The sequence below is a fragment of the Phyllobates terribilis genome, unplaced genomic scaffold (genome assembly GCF_046119375.1).
Source record: "Phyllobates terribilis strain yellow unplaced genomic scaffold, ASM4611937v1 Scaffold_7__3_contigs__length_470593459, whole genome shotgun sequence".
NCBI lineage: Eukaryota > Metazoa > Chordata > Amphibia > Anura > Dendrobatidae > Phyllobates > Phyllobates terribilis.
The window spans coordinates 113,015,922-113,037,372 of NW_027362767.1; the positions used below are offsets into that span (position 1 = coordinate 113,015,922).

Genomic DNA, 21,451 nt, shown 5'->3' on the forward strand with positions numbered 1-21,451 from the left:
TGTAATATACTCACTGTCGGGATTCAGCTCTGCTTGCAGGTTCCATCAGTCATCACACGGCCACTTCACTCATATGAGATTTTCATACTTACGGTCATGTGACAACGAGCTTCTCTTCCTGCTTCTCTCAGAGAGGATTAGGAAGAGCAGCTCGTTGGCACTAAGGCCACGGCCCCACTATCAGTATTTGGTCAGTATTTGGTCAGTATTTTATCTCAGGAGTGGGAGTCAAAACCAGGTGAGGAACAATCAGAGAAAAGGTATAATAGAAACAAGTCACCAATTCTGCATTATCACCCACTCCTGGTTTTGTCTCCCACTTCTGAGAAAAAATACTGATAGTGGGGCGGTGGCCTTAGTGTGCAAATTGCACATGTGCTGGGGAAGGAGCGGGGAGGGACCCCAAACTGAATTCTTCCCCGGGTGCTAGAAGACCTAAATACACCTCTGGGCTTAGGTCCTGACCCCACTCCTTACATGCAGACCCCATAATGACCAAAGTTGGGAAGAGGTTAAGAAACATGTTAAGGTTCTGCTCACACCTCCTATTTGTTATACTAGTAGCGTATATACTGGGAAAGGTTATAACATACTCGCTAAACATGCCCTTAGGATTTCATTAGCACAGCAGACATGGAATTGCTAAGTAGACTACGCTTTTCCATTCAACAGTACATGGTTAAAAAAAAATCATGTAAAGATATAGGTATTTATATGCTGGGACCCTATGTATGATGGATGCAACCGTATAGTATCTTCCCATTGAAACCCATTCAAATTATATGTGTAATGTATGGGTTTATGTATTATTTATAATGTATAGTTAACTTCATAGTTACTTTCCATAATTCCATATCCTTTACATAAATATACAGTAAATATATATCATTTAGAATGAAGTTTTAACTACACCTTTCTGTATTTTTATATTGTATTTATCATGTTTTAGTCCCACAAGGCGATTTAAGCCTTTGATGTGTCTTTTTTTCCAGATCACTGTGAATTTGCATATTTGAACATGGTTTATACCAATGCCACTATGACATAAACTGAAAAAAATACATGGTAGGTATCAGCTATGCCTGGACATACCTCTGGAGGACCACTGAAAGAGTACGAATAAAGGATGGGCTGCATCATTATAAGGGACTGGGTAAGATCTTGACACATGAAGTGATGTCTATAGTAGGTACTCTCATCTGGACTGTTGTTAAACACCTGCAGAAAAGGCGATCTTCTCAAATGGAACATGAACTAAAAGGTAAAGAAAACAAAACTCCGTTTAGAAGACAAATTTTGACCATTTTTATTGATTAAATTATTCAAAACTATCGACTAACAGTCCCCACCCTCCCAAATCAATATGCATATGATGAATTTTTACATTATTACAATTATAATAGACACTATCCCAAATGACAATGACATTTCTATGCATGTAAAAATTACATATTGTCGTAAAGAAAAATTGTAAAACCAAAAAGACATTTTCAGAGAGGGGACATATCACCCTCACATTGAACACATGGGATTAATTATAACTGGGGAAGTGAGACAGAGGAATGACACTTCAACCTCCATTGAAGTAGGATCTCCTGCAATGAATAGGTAATTACAGCAGGGGATTTTCTGACAGCCAGCCACCAACTCTAGCATTCGTATACTCACAGTTGGAGAAGCACAATTCCAGAGGCAGGGGCTTCCTCTGTTCAAAAGGAATTATCTCAGACACTTTGGAGCCAGTGGTCAGTGATGAATATTGAGGTTTGTATTGATTCGATATTTATAAGGGATATATTTTCAATGTCATGGCGAAGTGACAAACATAACGCATTAACTCACAGCACTGTAAGGCTGGCATTACACCTCCAACTTAATATCGGGCAGATAGATGATGCTATCCAGTGGTGTAACTAAAGTCCAATTGGCCCCGATGCAAAATTTGGACACCCCCCCACACACACACACAACCACCCCCTCCCGCCCCCGCATGTTGGTCAGATGTATGGGCCTTATAGTGTTCTAAATCCTATAAGGACATACGAGTTGCTTCCCTCCCCCCCCTCAATTATTTAGTAAGGTCCCCCGTCCTAGTATATATAATGTCCTATATCCTGGTACTGTATATACAGTTTATTGCGAAAATATTCACCCCCTTGGCTTTTTACCTATTTTGTTACATTCCAACCTGTGTTTAAATATTTTTTTAATCCGATTTGTGTGTGATGCATGAGCACTAAATAGTCTAAGTTGATGAAGTGAAATGAGAAAAATATAGGCAAAAATAACTAAAAATTGGCATGTGCATATCTATTCACCCCTTTTGCAATGAAGCCCCCTAAAAATGTCTGGTACAAGCACATGCTTAGTGGAAGGGAGACCACCTGTGTGCAATCTAAGTGTCACATGGTCTGTCAGTATATACACATCTTTCCTGAAAGGCCACAGAGGCTGCAACACTATTAAGCAAGAGGCACCACTAACCCACCTGCAACGTACATGCCCCCAGCCCCTCCTGCCAGGTATATGCCCCCAGCCCTTCCTGCCAGGTATATGCCCCCAGCCCTTCCTGCCAGGTATATGCCCCCAGCCCCTCCTGCCAGGTATATGCACCCAGCCCCTCCTGCCAGGTATATGCCCCCAGCCCCTCCTGCCAGGTATATGCCCCCAGCCCCTCCTGCCAGGTATATTCCCCCAGCCCTTCCTGCCAGGTATATGCCACCAGCCCCTCCTGCCAGGTATATGCCCCCAGCCCTTCCTGCAACGTGCCCCCAGTGTCTCCTTTGATGTACAGTTGGTTGCAAAAGTATTCAATCCCCCTTCTTGGCTTTTTACCTATTTTGTTACATTACAAACTGTGTTTAAATATTTTAGTAATTCGGCTTGTGTGTGATGCATCAGCACTAAATAATCAAAAGTGAGAAAAATATAGGCATAAATAAGTAAAAATTGTCATGTACATATGTATTCACCCCTTTTCCAATGTAGCCTCTAAAAATTTCTGGTGCAAGCAATTATCTTCATAAGTCACATGCTTAGTGAAAGGAAGTCCACCTGTGTGACCTAAGTGTCACATGTCTGTAAGTATATACACATTTTTTTGAAAGGCCACAGAAGCTGCAACAGCATTAGGCAAGAGGCACCACTAACCAAACACCATGAAGACCAAGGAGATCTCCAAACAAGTTAGAAAAAAAGTTGTTGAGAAGTACAAGTCAGGGGTGGGTTCTGAAAAAAAAATATGCCAATCTCTGATGATCCGCCAGAGCACCATCAAATCCATTATCTTCAAATGGAAAGAACATGGTACCACAAGAAACCTGCCAAGAGAGGGCCGCCCACCAAAACTCTCAGCCTGTCAAGGAGGGCAATAATCAGAGAAGCAGCACAGAGACCAAAGGTAACCCTGAAGGAGCTTCAGAGTTCCCAAGTAGAGACTGGAGTATCTGTCCATACAACAACAATGAGCCATACACTCCATAGAGGTGGCTTTCATGGAAGAGTGGGCAGAAAAAAGCCTTTACTTACACACAAAAACTGTAAAGCTCATTTTGAGTTTACCAAAAGACATGTGGGAGACTCCCAAAATGTACGCAAGAAGGTGCTGTGGTCAGATGAGACCAAAATTTAACTCTTTGGCCACCAAGGTAAACGCTATGTCTGGCACCAAACCAACACAGCTCATCACCCCAAGAACACCATCCCCACAGTGAAACATGATGGTGGCAGCATCATGCTGTGGGGATGTTTTTCGGCAGCAAGGACAGGGAAAATGGTCAGAGTCGAGGGGAAGATGGATGGTGCGAAATACAGAGATATTCTTGAGGAAAACCTGCTTCAGTCTGTCAGGGATTTGAGACTGGGACAGAGATTCACCTTCCAACAAGACAATGACCTAAAGCATACTGCTAAAGCAACACTCGAGTGGTTGAAGGGGAAATGTGTAAATGTTTTGGAGTGACCTAGTCAAAGTCCAGACTTTCATCCAATTGAGAATCTGGGGTGAGACTTGAAGATTACTGTTAACCAGAATAAACCGTCTAACTTAAATGAGCTGGAGCAGTTTTGCCTTGAGGAATGAGCAAAAATCTCATTGGCAAGATGTGGAAAGCTCACAGAGACCTATCCAAAGCGACTGATAGCTGTAATGGCCACAAAAGGAGTCTCTAAAAAGTACTGACTTGAGGGGGTGCACACTAAAGTTTTCATTTATTTTGTAGATTTTGTTGTTTGCTTCAAAATAAAATGAAAACCAAATGTTCACAGTTGCAGTCATGTTCTTTACATGAACAGATGCAAACCCCACAAAAAAAACTGTGAAATTCCAGGCTGTGAGGTAGCAAAACATGAAAAATTCCAACAGGGGGTGAATACTTTCGCAAGTCATTGTATGTTACCCACCCCCTGGAGCAAACTGAGTGTTTTTAACTCCCAGGCCAAGGTGTGTCAATCAGCAGCAGAAGGCAGGTCACCGCTGGGTCCTAAAGGAAGGAAGAAGGCGTCTGTAATGCCAAGCGCAGTGACCTTCTACAGCCAGATCCAAAGCGACTGTCTACTACACCTGACACACCCGTGACACCGTGATGGAACACCCACATAATTTATTTTAAGGGTGTTTATGATGCCCGTAGGAAATTTTTATAGAGGCCTACCTCTAACAATCTGTATATTATACAGTATGTTCATGTATACCCTCCAGGGGTAAATGTTTTTCAGAGACAGAATGCCAAGAGTGTGCAAAGCAGTGATCAAAGCAAAAGGTGGCTACTTTGAAGAACCTAGAATATAAGACATATTTTCAGTTGTTTCACACTTTTTTGTTAAGTATATAATTCCACATGTGTTAATTCATAGTTTTGATGCCTTCAGTGTGAATGTGCAATTTTCATAGTCATGAAAATACAGAAAAATCTTTAAATAAGAAGGTGTGTCCAAACTTTTGGTCTGTACTGTACATTGGGCTCGTTGCTTGGGTCGAGCACCTGAGTATTACGATTTGCTCGACTCGAGCAACGAGTACCTGAGCATTTTAGTGCTCGCTCATCACTAGTGCTATCCCATTAAATGATGTTTATATTAAAGTAAACGTGACACCTGATATATGTTGCCCAATCCATAGACAGCTTGTGACCTCATAGCGTTTCAGAGTAAAACATATCTGGCTGATGTTGCACAGACAATGCCTGATACATGCTGCCTACAGATTGGGCAACATGTATCGTATGTAAGGTTCATTTTAAGTAGGCATGATTTCTTCAAATAATTACTAAGCAGATGCTATCACTTTAAAGGATGGTTATACTATAAGGCCACTAAGTTAAATGATGATTATACTAGGTGAGCACTATCCCTTTAAGTGATGTTTATACTAGGTTGATGCTATCCCTTTGCTAAGAGGGCATTATCCCTTTAAATGAGGCTTATACTAAGCAGGTGCTATCCCTTTAAATGATGGCTGTAGTAAGTGGGCGCTATCCCTCTAAATTACTTGAACTTTTTTACTTTGCGCCAAATTAATGAATCGAGTGTGCCATTATGTTGAATTTGGCACAAAAAATGGCAACTAATATCCCAGAACATAAAAGGAAAGTGAAAAACCGCAAATGATGAATTGGGGCCGAGTAGATTTAAAGAAGGGTTTTAAAGAGCAGAAAGTGTCTGTGAAGGCGCCGGATACTGGAGCTGCACTCTTGTTGGGAAACTTGTAACATCCTCTCAATACATATCTGGTGGTAGTATGGAATCTTGTAAATTAATAGAATAATAGGAGTTATTACACTACAATGTGCTGGATATACTCATAGAATATGTAAATTGTGAAAAAATCTACAATACCAAGCAGCAATCAGATCCAAGCTGCCGGAGTGATGATGCAACAATGAGGTGATCACCCATGACATCACAGAAGCCTTGTGACATCATCAAGTTCTAAGCCTATTAAACCTCCGGCTGATACTACCTCGGCCTTCTTATCTGTGAATACGGAGAGAAACAAACGGAGAGAGAGAGAGAGAGATAGAGAGAGAGAGAGAGAGAGAGAGAGTAGAAGCTTTCGCTTGGCTAATCATCTTCCATCATGGAGATCCGGGGTTTGGCATTATTGCCCATCTTGTGGATCTTATGGACGCTATTGGGCCTCTGTGTCCTAGCTGCCCTGACTATAATCTCAGGGCACAATAAATATCCTTACATCAGGTAAGAGGGTACTGGGAAATAGTTCTGTAGTATCATTTTATATTATTTTTGTATTAAGTCATGGAATGTTCTAATTATATTATTATATTTCCTGGAATGTTCTTATTGCATTATAATTAGTACATTATTAACCCCTTCCCGCTGAGGACCATTTTCTTTTTACATTTCCATTTTTCCCTTCCCTTCTTCCAAGCGCCATAACGTTTTTATGTAACAAACCGCCATATGAGGGATTGTTTATAGCCGGATGAATCGTATTTTTGAGGCCTTAAATTGATATTTTTGATCTATTTCTGGTGTTTCAATTTTTTTTCTCTTTGTGGTATTTACCGATCAGTTTAATTAATTTCATATTTTGAAAGATTTGACTTTTACGGACGCACAATACAAAATATGTTTATTTTCTTAATAACTTTTTTTAATAAGGGAAAATGGAAATAATTTGAATTTTTATATTTTTTTTACATTTTTATATTTTTTAAAACTTCAGTCTCCTCCAGGAGACTTGATCATCTGATGTTTTTACTGCATTCAGTCTGATACCTTTCCTCTCATGTACCCTTGGCTTCAATTTGTGTTTGGTAAAAACATATAATTTAGGACAATTATACATGACAATTACTCCACTTGTGTTCTAATTATTCTTAATATTTTCCTTATCTTTTGCAGTCACACGGGAAAACAATACCCAGAATCTGTGATCTACACAGTCATTTTCATGGTTAATTCCATTCTTGGTAAGTAAATGCTGCATCCTGTAGGAATAAATCATCATGAAAAGCTCAACAATTCTCTGCTCAGAGGTGACATTAAAGGGGTACTCTGGGACTAGAAGATTGATAGCCCATTAATATCAGATAGGTGGGCTTCTGGGTCTGATACTCCACTGTTTACCTGATTTAAGGGGTCTTTTCGTTGTTTTGCCAGTGGTAATTACTGGTACTGATGGTTTTGGCAGCTCAGTCCCAGTAAAGTATATTAGACACAGCTGTAATACCAGGCAAAACCCCCATCAAAACTAAGGATCTGTGCCCGATCAGCCATGAAAGCTCTGGGGACTCCCTTAAATAATTATTAACTTTTATAATCCATCAATTTGATATAAGGATAGTCTATTAAAGTCCCAGATAACTCCTTTAAATCTCTCAACCTCTAACAGGAAAAATATATTTTTGTACCGTGTTAGCCAGTAGATAGAAAAATATTTAGATTTGAGAGTCCTCAGTGGTTGATACCTTTTAATGGCTAACTGAAAAGATGGTAACAAATTGCAAGCTTTCGAAACTACTCAGATTTCTTCATCAGGCATAGTATAACACAAAATCTGAAGAGTCACATATTTATACACAGCAGGACACAGAAATAATGTAATAGATGAGACAAGTGACATAAAGCAGAGTTATTACTATTGGAGAGAGATAAACACAGTTGTGGCCATAAACATTGGAATAGTTCATAGATAAGGAGTGTGAAAGTTTTATTATCCTGTGATTGAGGTCTGGTCCAGGGTTGTGATGACCCCACAGGTCTGAGGACCACATTCCTTAGTTGATGTAGAATGCCATAAATCCATGCAACACATTCATTCATGCTCTGAAGGTGTCAAAGGTTGTCATGAGTTTATATTCCCAAAGTTTTCTGTCTCTCTGAAATTTTAAATTACCTTTTAATACCAGTAATTTCATGTCCTTGATGCTGTGATCAGGGATACAAAAATGTTTGGCCACAGGTAGATCTATTCTTTTTTCGTGTATAAATATGTGACTCTTCAGATTCTGCCTGATGAAGAAACCTGAGTAGTCTGGAAAGCTTGCAATCTGTTACCATCTTTTCAGTTAGCCATTAAAAGGTATCAACCACTGAGGACTCTCAAATCTAAATATTTTTAAACCTCTAACAATCATTGGTGCATTAAGATCAGGTTTTCTACAGCAGTGGTATAGAAATATCTGGTTGATAACTTGCTTTGTGTATTTCAGGAGCTGGCATCGCTTACATCCAGTATAGGTTCATGATTATTCAGTCTGAGCCATCGGAGAAGCGGTATATCATCTGCCAGAAAATCCTTCTCATCGTTGGATGGATCGTGTGCATTGGGACCGCGGTTAATGCTGTATATTCGGTTAGTTATTAGGTTTTATATAAAGTCTCCAGTAATACTCAGGACCTCAGGTTCAGTATAACACATACTATGGTGACTACCTGGAGTCCAGTATATTACAGTGGGGCGGACCTTGCTCTTATGTATTCTCACATCTCCAAGATGACCTTATTAATGACACTCATATTTATTTTCATAGGTGAAAACCAACCCTACAGCCCACAGGATCGGTGCAGGAATGGCTTTTTTTCTTCTTGCCATGTACAACTTATGTCAATCTGTGTACCTGTACAAGAGATCCTTCAGCAGCCGGTGCATCTGCCACTTTAGACTGGCAGCAGCTTTGATGACAATTCTGTCATTGCTTATATGTATCCTTTTCTAAATAATTCAGTGTGTTTAGGTGTGTAAGGTGTGCTCCATTGTGACCATTATTTCATTGGTCAGTCATGATTATAGGAAACACTATAACAACATTCTGGTACTTTTCTTAACAAGTCCTTCCAGTTGCTGTAAATCTGTGCGCCATCTTCTTCCAGCTATGCAATGGCCTCTGTATGGCGGTAAGTTTATTTCACGTTTCACCATTTTGCATAATTCACTAGTGTCCTGTGTAAAAGTAAATGATAAACTCTCGGTGTACAAGTCATCCTTCCATCTCATTCCATGCCAGACAGATGCATTGGTGAGTATAGTCCGGTAATAACGTTCTCTATCTTCTGCAGATCTTCTATATGACCGGCATGATAGCTGAGTGGACAGGATTAGTCGGCCTGGTAATGCACCAACTTACAAATTATACCGATTTCCAGGTGAGTAAATGACGTGTGAAGGTCTTATAAGCACCAAAACTGTTTCAGTTAAAGATTTGTTACATTGAAAAATTCAATTGCTTATATAAAATAGATGATGACAGAGATGCCACAGTTCAATGATTTCTAATAATAAATGTATTTTCTTCTTTTCCTTAGAGTTTGTCTTTAAAGATCTCCCGAGAAGGTGTCACCATCTGTCTAAGGGAAAAGAACCAGGCCTTCAAAATGCCCGTATAAAGTCCAAAGGGTAAGAACTATGGCTGGAACGACACAAAGACAACCCAAACCATCTGTGCTGGATCATAACATCTTCCTGCAAGTCGGATGAAGGGAAATGAAGACCCGACCCCTAAGACCTGCAGCAGGACAAGGAGCGGGTGATTCCACAGAAGCTGGCCATTTACATGTAGGTCACTGTGGTTATCTGCACGGATCAAAATTACCATCAATTTTGTAAGGTGATGGGAAATTACAAACTCAATTGTTGAATACCACTCATTGTACCAGAATGGCCCCGCAGATGCACTTCTTCTGGAAGATGGACAGAACCAGAAATGAGAAGAAGTTAGGAGCAAAGCAGGTACCGAAGAGTAAAGAAATGAGTGATCCATCATGGAAGAGATGAACATCAATAACAACAATGTCCCGGGACACAAAGCAGCAGAACTCATCAGCCATTGTGATTGCTGGAGTACTGAAGAACATTTAGAATATCTAGAGCCGTCCTACTGGGACAATTAAAATGGCCTTGATGCCATAATGCCCCTGCATAGTGCAACATCAACATGCTCTATAGATGGTGCTAAACCATCTCTATGGCTATGAATGTGGCTTATATTACCAAAGGCAGGATGCGCAGGCTAACTCTTCAGAATGAATTCATTTTGGATTCCTTTTAAATAAATATATATATATTTTTTAGTTACAAAAGTGTTTTATTAATTTTAACTTTAACAAACATAGTTGCCAATGAGCAAAACATAATCCCCGCGCAGGGGGTCAAGATATATTCTTGTACATAAAATATGAATATTTTTTGTGGGGTTCATTATAAAACAGAAGATTAACACATTCTAAGGGGAGGGATCGAAAAAAAGAAAGGGAGACAAGAATAGAGGATAAATATAGCATTACCAATCAATTATTCCTTAATCAAAATAAATTGGTAAGTATATAGGAAAGATCAATCGCTAAAGTTAGCATTGTCATGGAGATATAATTATAGCCTGACTTACGTTCTGATCATGTTGTGAGTCCATCCATGGAGTCCATGTATTCAAAAAAGTTTCTAGAGAGTCCGTTTTGGTAGCATCAATTCTTTCATATAGCATTATTGTATTTATTCTATCTTTAACCATATTTATTGACAAAGCTGTAGATTTCCATTGTGATGCTATATGAATTCTGGCTGCCATGGTAATAAAATGTATTAGACGAAAAGTTTTATTGGAAATTCCCACTGGCTTGTGTGAGGCAGTGACCGGGATCGTACACGAGGGGCGGTATATATCCCCCAGAATGTGTACAGAGACCTATTAAGTCCATTGGAGTGCATTGCAGTCACAGATACAGCTGCGGCTGCAATGTAGGAATGAAGGTGAGCAATGACCTGGTCAGACTACCTGGCTAAGGCAGATTAGTAAAACCCGGCAGGGCCTTCATTTCTTGGAGGAGGTCACAGGAGGCAGTGGGGCGGCCTCCTCCCTCCGACCCGGGTTTTCCAGTGGCTTTTGCCACAGGTCCTTTAAAATCCCTGCACTAAGGATTAGTGTTGTTCTATGTTGGAGCCTGCTAGGAGCAGAGCAGGGAAGCTCAGCAGGATTGAGGGTGGCTGAACCCCTGCCTGGGAACCCTCTGCACCTGTCAGGCTCTGAGCGGCCGGCACGGCCATTGCCCACGGCAACCATTGTGTATGGACTTTCTGTTAACCCGGCTGCGAACCAGAGGAATTTCTGTTAACCCGTGAGTTGCTGAAATAAAAGCTGTTTATGTTGGACTTGCTTGGGTCACTGCCTCAGTTACTGCACGGTGTGAACACCGCCGCCTTACACTTGTCTCCGAGTAACATGACAGTAGGGCTACATTTAATGGACTTTCCCGAGACCCTCGAGACTAGAGCCTTAACCTGCATCCACCAGATATGTTTCATGTCTCCCAATATATTGCACCCTCTAAAGTATTTGTCTGATACGTTAGGGTATATTTTATTAAGTTTAACTAGTATGAAATAAGCTCTGTGTAAGACTTTGAGAGAAGTTTCTGACAAGGATGTCTGATTACTTCCTTTATATAATGGATCACAACAGTGCTGCCATTTTCTAGTGACATTGTAAGCATGAGATCGTCCTCTCACTGTCCCATGAATTTAGCCGTACAATTTCCTGGTGGAGAATTGAAAGTGAGTAAAGAGAAGAAATTACTCCTCTTCTGAACGGATCACTTAGGTTCGTTCAAAGGTTGAGAATCACTTCATAGTTAAGTGCACACGTAGCGTTTTTGATGCGTTTTCACGGCGGTTTTTCCGAGCTGAAATGCAGCGAAAATGCTTGGTAATCGGTCTGCCAGCCATTGGAATGGTAATCCTGATGTGCTTTGCACATGATGCCACGGCTCTGAGGGAGACTTTTTCCAGCACGGAGCACCGGTTCCATCGATCTTATTGTGTTTTATTACATTTGTGTATGTAATGTCATTTTATTACATTTTACTATTGTGTGCCGAATTATTAGGCAAGTTGTATTTTAGAGGATTATTTTTATTATTGATCAACAACTATGTTCTCAATCTACCCAAAAGACTCATAAATATCCAAGCTTAATATTTTTGGAAGTTGGAGTGGTTTTTTTTTTAGATTTGGCTATCTTAGGAGGATATCTGTTTGTGCAGGTAACTATTACTGTGCCGAATTATTAGGCAACTTAATAAAAAACAAATATAATCCCATCTCACTTGTTTATTTTCACCAGGTAAACCAATATCAGTGCACAAAATTTAGAAATAAACATTTCTGACATGCAAAAACCAAAACCAAAAAAATTAGTGATCAATATAGCCACCTTTCTTTATGATGACACTCAACAGCCTTCTATCCATAGATTCTGTCAGTCGCTTGATCTGTTTTCCATCAACATTGCGTGCAGCAGCCACCACAGCCTCCCAGACACTGTTCCGAGAGGTGTACTGTTTTCCCTCCCTGTAGATCTCATATTTTATGATGGACCACAGGTTCTCTATGGGGTTCAGATCAGGTGAACAAGGGGGCCATGTGATTATTTTTTCTTCTTTTAGACCTTTACTGGCCAGCCATGCTGTAGAGTAGTTGGATGCATGTGATGGAGCATTGTCCTGCATGAAAATCATGTTTTTCTTGAATGATACCGACTTTTTCCTGTACCACTGCTTGAAGAAGTTGTCTTCCAGAAACTGGCAGTAGGTCTGGGAGTTGAGCTTCACTCCATCCTCAACCCGAAAAGGTCCCACAAGTTCATCTTTGATGATACCAGACCATACCAGTACCCCACCTCCACCTTGCTGGCGTCTGAGTCGGAGTGGAGCTCTCTGCCCTTTACTGATCCAGCCTCTGGCCCATCCATCTGGCCCATCAAGAGTCATGCTCATTTCATCAGTCCATAAAACCTTTGAAAAATCTGAATAACTTTTCAATCTCCCAAGGATGCCGCAACATCTTTCTATAATTTTAAAGAAAGCTCATTATGGCAATAAGAGCTCTGATCATTAGTAGAACAGAAATGTCCCATTGTGGCAAGTGTTGATTCTTATAGGAAAAAGGAATAATAAAGCGGGATGATAGGTGGTCACTACAGAACTAATCCAAATCAGACATTTAGCAGAAAACCAATCAGAATAAAACAAATGGTTAAAGTGAAACTACAACAAACAGGGCTGTTGCAAAGAAGATAAAAGAAAGACAGTTCATTTCGGGGTAATAAACCCAAGTCTAATTATGTTGATCTTGTTTTGTTATAAAAACAATTGGTCTTTGTATCCTCTATAGTATAATATATTTGACTCCTTTTTTGGCATTGCAAAAGTATTCGTTACGGTTGTTAATGAGTCGCTTTACAAGATCATACTGTGGGAAAGACAGTTTTCTGATTTAAAGGTTGAATCGTGCAATAAAAAAAAGATATCTAAAGGTATATCGCCTATATAGATTTATTAAAACGTATCATTATCCAATGTAATGCAGGAGTGTATCAACAAAGATTGCTCCATAATGTCCTTTTAAACATCTAGGCTGCACTGGAAACCGCTAATTTCTTCAGGTGATCCATAAAAACTTGTAAACTGACATCATCTGTGAGAATAGGGGCCCCAGTTTCCTGCAATGAAATTTATTTAAGAATACATCATTTTGTAAAAAGCATTCATATAATGTATAGACAGAAATAATTACATGTAGCATGTATAGTACATTTTAAAAATAATTTTTACTGAACTGAACTGAAGCTTAATGGCATTTTCCAGGCTCAAGAGAAATTTCTGCAGTCACTGTGTGACTGCACATTGCAGAAAGCCAATACAAATGGTTGATCACAAAAATCGCACACTTGCAGCCACAAGCTGATTTAGATTCTCATCTGTTTCTCTCAATAGAACAAATGTATGACTATTGGCATTGTAAATGTAGCATCGGCGTCTCTGCCCCCTGCCAGGCACAGACGCCGTCCCCCTTACCGCTGCGGTCCTGCTCCAGCGTCTTCCGGCCTCCCTGCAGCTGCTGCTGGTGCACACAGCTTCCATGGCTCTGTGCTTAGGGCGTGCACGCTCACTCCCTCTTAAAGAGGTCACACGCGCCGTCCTAAAAAGTCCCCGGCCAATCACCGGAGGGCTTTCCCTAAAAGAGGCACCTCCACCAATATGGAGGTGCCCGTGCAAGGTTGTTACTTTGTGATTCTTACTTTGCTTCAGCCCCCAGGTCCTCTGCAAATCAGGCCTGTTCAACAGTCTGTTCTTCTGCTCAGTCCGCTAGCCTGTCTTCTCTTCAGCCCGACAGTCTGTCTACAGTCCAGTCCGCCAGTCTGTCTATGGGCTCTGCCCGCCTGCTTATCTGGAAGCACCTGCCTATTACCTGCCGTGTCTGCCAGCCCGCTTACCTGGAAGCACCAGCCAGCTATCAGTTGTGCCGCCAGCTTGCCTACCCAAAACACTCGCCTGACTATCTATCTGCCTAATCAGCCTGCTTGTCTACCCGGACCACCCGTCAGCCTGCCAGCCGAAGCTCATCCGCTGTACCGGTCAGTTCCTGCCTTCTCACCTGTGGGAGTCACCTGCTCTCATTCAAGGTCGGTCCCAGAGTGCACCTGTTTCCTCTGCTCTGTTCCTCCCTGGTTCACGGAGTCAACTGAGCCGCCGTGCGACCTTGGTCGGACGGAGTTGATACTTAGTCACGCCCCTCTGGCCCCTCCTTGCACCGCAGCACAGAGGTTCCACCACCTGGATCCGTAACAGTAAATGCACATTGAACACTGTTACGATTCAAGAAATCTCTCTCAATTTCTCATATGCTTAGAAATTGGCTTTAACCTTAGAGGGGGTGTCCGGGACTTTAACATTAATGGCCTATCCTTAGAATAGGTCATTTATTACCTGGCACCCACGCCAATCAGCTGTTCTCAACATTGGCAGCGGCCGGTACTGCTCAGCTCTGTCAATGGAATAATGACCTCAGTCAGGTACTGCACATCCGCCCCAATTAATGGGGACAGTTAAAGGGTTTATCCAAGACTATTTTTTTTTTTAGCTATGGGCCTAAAAATTAACAGGCAGGTAGGAGCTACCTAGCTGCCTCTTGTGCCCGGTGCTTATCTGTGCCAGAACAGAGCAGTCACACACCGCTCCTACCGGTTATTCAGCAGCTTCCCCTGATGTCACGTTGACAGAGCAGCGGCTTCTTTTTCACTCTGTTCTGATGACAGAACGTGACTGCCAACATCATGCTGATTGACATCCGGCTCCCCTCTGCCTAATTGCAGGGAGCCAGCTATCGATCAGTATGACGTCAACAGTCACGCCCTGTCAACAGTGCGGAAGAGGAAAAAATGTGCTTTTGAAGTTGAGGAACTGAATTTCCACCAGGAGCAGTCAGTGATCGCTCTGTGCCAATGCCGGGTAGAACAGGTGTAACGGGGCCGGGAGGTGGAACCTCTGAGCTGCAATACAAAGGGGAAGTCCTTGTAAGGAAGCGGGTGACTCCCAGGGAAGACAAGCAGGTAGCCACAGCAAGTGACGGGGACAGTCTCTGGGTAGACAGGCAGGTGGTCACGGCAAGTGACGGGGACAGTCTCTGGGTAGACAGGCAGGTGGTTACGGCAAGTGACGGGGACAGTCTCTGGGTAGACAGGCAGGTGGTCACGGCAAGTGACGGGGACAGTCTCTGGGTAGACAGGCAGGTGGTCACGGCAAGTGACGGGGACAGTCTCTGGGTAGACAGGCGAGGCGGATACCTGACAGGTAACTGGTGGGTGCTTCCAGGTGAGCGGGCTGACGGAGACAGCAGGTAACAGGCAGGTAACTGGTGGACGCTCCCAGGTGAGCGGTCTGACAGATGAGGCAGGAGACAGGCAGGTAACTGGTGGATGCTCCCAGGTGAGCGGTCTGGCAGACAAGGCAGGTAACAGGCAGGTAACTGGTGGGCGCTCCCAGGTGAGCGGTCTGACAGACGAAGCAGGAGACAGGCAGGTAACTGGTGGACGCTCCCAGGTGAGCGGTCTGGCAGACAAGGCAGGTAACAGGCAGGTAACTGGTGGATAACAGGCTGGCAGGCAGGACGAGAAGTCAGGCTAGCAGCGGGACCTGAGGGCTGAAGCACAGGAAGACACAGTGCAAACAACTTTGCTCGGGCACCTCCATTTTGGAGGAGGTGCCTTATATATGGGAGATCCTCCGGCAATTGGCTGGGGACTCCTTAGGACGGAACGCACGGCCCCTTTAAGAGAGAGGGAGCGCGCGCGCCCTAAGCACAGTGCCTGGGAAGCAGCGCGCGCTGCCAGCAGCGCGGGAGGAGGACGCCGAGCACGGAGCAGAGAGGTGAGGGGAACGGCGTCTCTGCCTAGCAAGGGGCAGAGACGCCGATGCTACAGTACCCCCCCCTTTAGGCCCCCCCCTTTCTTAGGCCAGAGAGAAATTTTTCAAGGATGAGCGGGGCATGGATGTTCTCCCGGGGCTCCCATGTTCTCTCTTCAGGACCAAACCCCTTCCAATCCACTAGAAAAAAGGTCCTTCCTCTTACCCTCTTGATGGCCAGAATGCTCTCTACCTCAAACTCGTCTTCAGCAGAGACCGGAGCAGGAGGCGTACCTGTAGACTTGGAAAAAGAGTTAAGTACCACGGGTTTGAGGAGAGATACATGGAAGGAGTTGGGGATCCGCAAGTTGGCCGGGAGTTTCAATTTATAGGCCACCGGGTTGATTTGCTTGATAACTTCCAGTGGGCCGATGAACCGGGTCCCTAACTTGTAGGAAGGAACCTTGAGCCGGACATATTTGGACGAGAGGCAGACTTTATCTCCAGGACGGAATTGGGGCAGATCCAGACGTCTCTTGTCAGCCTGTCTCTTCATCCGCTCGGAGGACTGAAGAAGTGCGGATCTGGTACTCTCCCAAATGGAGGAGAATTTGCTAACAAGAGACTCAGCGGCTGGGTTGTCCACGGAGGTGGAGACGGGAAACAGGATCCGGGGATTTTGACCGTAGACTGTAAAAAACGGGGATTTGGAAGAGGATTCACTCTCGTGATTATTATAGGAGAATTCGGCCCACGGTAAAAGATCCACCCAGTCGGAATGGTGGGCATTAACAAAGTGCCGGAGGTAACTGGTTAAAATTTGGTTGATCCGCTCTACTTGACCATTGGACTGTGGGTGATAAGCAGAAGAGAAGTCCAAGGTGACCCCCAGCAGTTTACACGTGGCTCTCCAGAAGCGAGAGGTGAACTGGACCCCTCGATCGGACACGATGTGGAGAGGAAGACCATGGAGACGGAAAATAGAGAAGCGGTCAGCGACCACCCAAATGACCGTACAACCAGCAGAGACAGGGAGTTCCGTTATAAAGTCCATGGCTATATGCTGCCACGGGGCAGCAGGTACGGGAAGAGGCAGAAGGCGGCCGGCTGGCAGATGTCTAGGAACCTTGTTGCGAGCACAGGACGCACAGGCCGAGACAAAGTCTATTACCTCCTTGCGCAGGGTAGGCCACCAGTAATGCCGGGTAATAAGCTGGAGGGTCTTCTTTTGGTCAGCATGGCCGGCTAGTTTAGACGAATGTCCCCAGTGCAGAACCTTCTCACGATCAGGTACTGTCACGAACGTCTTACCGGGTGGAAGACGATTCAGATCCACGGGGGCCACCTGCATTACCTTGGCGGGGTCGATGATGTGCTTAGGCTCCTCCTCAAGATCGGAGGACAGAAAGGATCGGGACAAGGCATCGGCTTTGATATTTTTGTCAGCCGGGCGGAAATGAAGAATGAAATCAAAGTGGGCGAAGAACAAGGACCACCGGGCCTGGTGCGGGTTAAGTCTTTGGGCACTCTGGAGGTAAGCCAAGTTTTTGTGGTCCGTATAAATTATTACCGGATGAAGAGCCCCCTCGAGCAAGTAACGCCACTCCTCCAGTGCCAACTTAACGGCTAACAATTCTCGGTCTCCCATAGAATAATTGCGCTCAGACGAGGAGAAGAGTTTGGAGAAGGAGCCGCAGGTTACCATTCTCCCGGATGGCGACTTTTGGGTGAGTACCGCTCCAGCTCCGGAGGAGGAAGCATCTACTTCTAAGAAGAATGGTTTGTTGCAGTCCGGACGGTGCAGCACAGAAGCGGAGGCGAAAGCTTGTTTCAAAGAAAGGAAGGCCTCCTCTGCCTCGGGCGGCCATTCTTTGGGACTAGCGCCCTTACGGGTGAGCGCGGAGATAGGGGCAGTCCGGGAAGAGAAGTGCGGAATGAAGAGGCGGTAGTAGCTGGCGAAGCCCAGGAACAGCTGAATAGCCTTGAACCCCTCCGGTCGGGGCCACTTCAGGATGGCAGAAAGTTTCTCAGGATCCATTTGTAGGCCGGTCTGGGAGATGACGTAGCCCAGAAATGAAAGCAAGGTCTGCTCAAAGAGGCACTTCTCAAATTTTGCGTAGAGGTGGTTTTGCCTGAGCCTGAGCAGGACTTGACGAACGTCCCTCCAGTGTGCGGGAAGATCCGGAGAGAAGATCAAGATGTCGTCCAGGTACACCACCACGCAGGAGTAGAGAAGGTCACGGAAGATGTCATTGACCAACTCTTGAAAGACGGCGGGAGCATTACAGAGGCCGAAGGGCATTACGAGGTATTCATAGTGGCCGTCCCGGGTGTTGAATGCAGTCTTCCATTCATCCCCCCGACGGATACGGACCAGGTTATACGCCCCATGGAGATCCAGCTTGGTGAAGATTCTGGCACCCCTCAGACGGTCAAATAATTCAGGAATGAGCGGAAGGGGGTATTTATTCTTCACCGTGATCCGGTTAAGACCTCTATAGTCAATAAAGGGACGGAGTGAACCATCTTTTTTTTTAACGAAGAAGAAGCCTGCTCCCGCCGGGGAGGTAGATTTCCGGATAAATCCCCGGGCCAAATTTTCCTCGATATATTCAGACATGGCCCGGGTCTCGGCAGCGGACAACGGGTAAATACGCCCACGGGGTGGAGTAGCGCGGGGTACCAGGTCTATTGGGCAATCGTATGGTCTATGAGGGGGTAATGTCTCTGCTTCTTTCTTGTTGAAAACATCAGCATAAGACCAATAAGGGACCGGTAGGCCGGGTAGATTGGCTGGAGAAGGAGAGGGACGAGCAGGATGAACAGGAACTAAACAAGTCTTATGGCAGTCCTGCCCCCAGTGTAGGACTTCTCCGGTCTGCCAATTCAGCACGGGTGCATGTCTCTGGAGCCAAGGTAGGCCTAACAAAAGGGCGTGAGAGAGTCCCGGTAGAACATGGAAGAAGATGCTCTCAGAGTGCAGCATTCCCACCTGCAGCGTTATGGGTTCGGTGATGAGTTGGATGGGTTGCGGTTAGAGACCCCCATCCACGGAGGTTTAGTGGGGATGCGGTATTTCGCTACCAGGGACTGAGAAATGAGATTTCCGGCAGCTCCAGAATCAAGTTGAGCTAGTTCAAAGTAACGGTTCTCCCCGCAGATGATAGAGACCGACAGCATCAGAGATGGAGAGGGTTTACTCTTGTCTAGGACGACCTCTCTGAGTGATCCTAGACACAGGAGTTTCCCGACCTCTCTGGGCAGGCACGGATCCGATGCTCCTCACTGCCACAGTAGAAACAGCTCCCCTCGGCACGGCTTGACTCTTGACGAGTTTTGACCATCTTGGTTTGGTCGACCTGCATGGGCTCTGGCGAGTGCGCCTGGGAAGTTACAGATGAAGAGACGGGTCTCTGGAAAGTAGGAGCAAGGCGGGGAAACTTCCTCTCATGGGTGACCTCTTTGGTACGCTCCTGGAATCGGATGTCAATCCGGGTGGCAAGTGTCACCAAGTCATCCAGGGTGGTTGGAATGTCCCGACCGGCAAGTTCACCTTTAATCCGGCCGGATAGGCCCTCCCAGAAGAAGGACACCAGGGCCTCGTTATCCCAGGCAAGCTTGGAAGCAAGGGTACGGAACCGTATGGCATATTGGCCCACGGTGAGACTCCCTTGGTGGAGGCGAAGCAGAGAGGAGGCAGAAGAGGTCTTTCTTCCTGGTTCGTCGAAGACTTTCCGGAAAGCCGTGAGAAAGGCTGGCAAGTTGGACACCAGGGGGTCTCCTCTCCCCATAGAGGATTTAGCCAGGACAGTGCCTCCCCTGTGAGATGGGACATGATGAAGGCCACCTTGGCCCGGTCGGTGGTGAACTGGTGTGCCAAGAGTTCGAAGTGCAGGGTGCACTGGTTAATGAAGTCCGTGCCAGGCCGGGGTCTCCACCAAAACGAGGCGGGGTGGAAAGGCGAGGACCGGGAAGGGATGCCATGGTATTGAAGGGCAGCGACGCTGCCAGGGTAGTAGTTGTGCGAGTGGAAGCAGCTCCCAATGAGGCAGTCAGTGTGTCCAGGCGGGAGTTAACACTACGCAGGTGACTCAGGATGGACTCCTGTTGGGACCTCTGACGGGATAGTTCATGGCATAGGTCCGAGAGTGAGGGAGCTTGGGTGCCACCGGGTTCCATGGCCCGAGCAAACTGTAACGAGGCCAGGAGGTGGAACCTCTGAGCTGCAATACAAAGGGGAAGTCCTTGTAAGGAAGCGGGTGACTCCCAGGGAAGGCAAGCAGGTAGCCACAGCAAGTGACGGGGACAGTCTCTGGGTAAGCAGGCAGGTGGTCACGACAAGTGATGGGGACAGTCTCTGGGTAGACAGGCAGGTGGTCACGGCAAGTGACGGGGACAGTCTCTGGGTAGACAGGCAGGTGGTCACGGCAAGTGACGGGGACAGTCTCTGGGTAGACAGGCAGGTGGTCACGGCAAGTGACGTGGACAGTCTCTGGGTAGACAGGCGAGGCGGATACCTGACCGGTAACTGGTGGACGCTCCCAGGTGAGTGGTCTGGCAGACAAGGCAGGTAACAGGCAAGTAACTGGTGGACGCTCCCAGGTGAGCGGTCTGACAGACGAGGCAGGAGACAGGCAGGTAACTGGTGGACGCTCCCAGTTGAGCGGTCTGGCAGACAAGGCAGGTAACAGGCAGGTAACTGGTGGATAACAGGCTGGCAGGCAGGACGAGAAGTCAGGCTAGCAGCGGGACCTGAGGGCTGAAGCACAGGAAGACACAGTGCAAACAACTTTGCTCGGGCACCTCCATTTTGGAGGAGGTGCCTTATATATGGGAGATCCTCCGGCAATTGGCCGGGGACTCCTTAGGACGGCGCGAGCGGCCCCTTTAAGAGAGAGGGAGCGCGCCCTAAGCACAGTGCCTGGGAAGCAGCGCGCGCTGCCAGCAGCGCGGGAGGAGGACGCCGAGCACGGAACAGAGAGGTGAGGGGAACGGCGTCTCTGCCTAGCAAGGGGCAGAGACGCCGATGCTACAACAGGCAAGTAATGAGCAACTATCTGCCTGTTTTATTTTTTTTTTACTATGGGTTTAAAAACTAAGTCCTGAATAAACACTTGAATGGGGTTGTCCACTACTTTATATGATCCCCCAATGTATTCCCCCAGGGCCCAAAAGTATTTCTCTGAATACCTTGTGGTGCCTTTTCACGTGACCCCCGGCTGCAGCCAGCGCTGACATCCGCTGACGTCACGACAAGTCCAGGCTGCAGCCGAAGGTCCCTCTTTCGCGTTCCACTGGTGGCTGCTGGGTTGTG

At 45.4% G+C, this 21,451-nt stretch overlaps 1 protein-coding gene and 1 pseudogene across 1 annotated transcript in view; both read right to left on the minus strand.

Moving 5' to 3' along the window:
- Nucleotides 1-5,919, minus strand: part of LOC141155373 (protein transport protein Sec23A-like) — a 65,830-nt gene extending 59,911 nt beyond the window's left edge. The window contains exons 1-2 of the mRNA XM_073642247.1: nt 5,836-5,919; nt 1,093-1,254 (exon numbers count right to left, since the gene is read on the minus strand). Of these exons, the coding sequence (XP_073498348.1) occupies nt 1,093-1,254; nt 5,836-5,919 (246 nt within the window). The remainder of the gene's footprint in view (nt 1-1,092; nt 1,255-5,835) is intronic.
- A 6,793-nt stretch (nt 5,920-12,712) lies between these two features.
- Nucleotides 12,713-21,451, minus strand: part of LOC141155374 (protein transport protein Sec23A-like) — a 79,691-nt pseudogene continuing 70,952 nt past the window's right edge.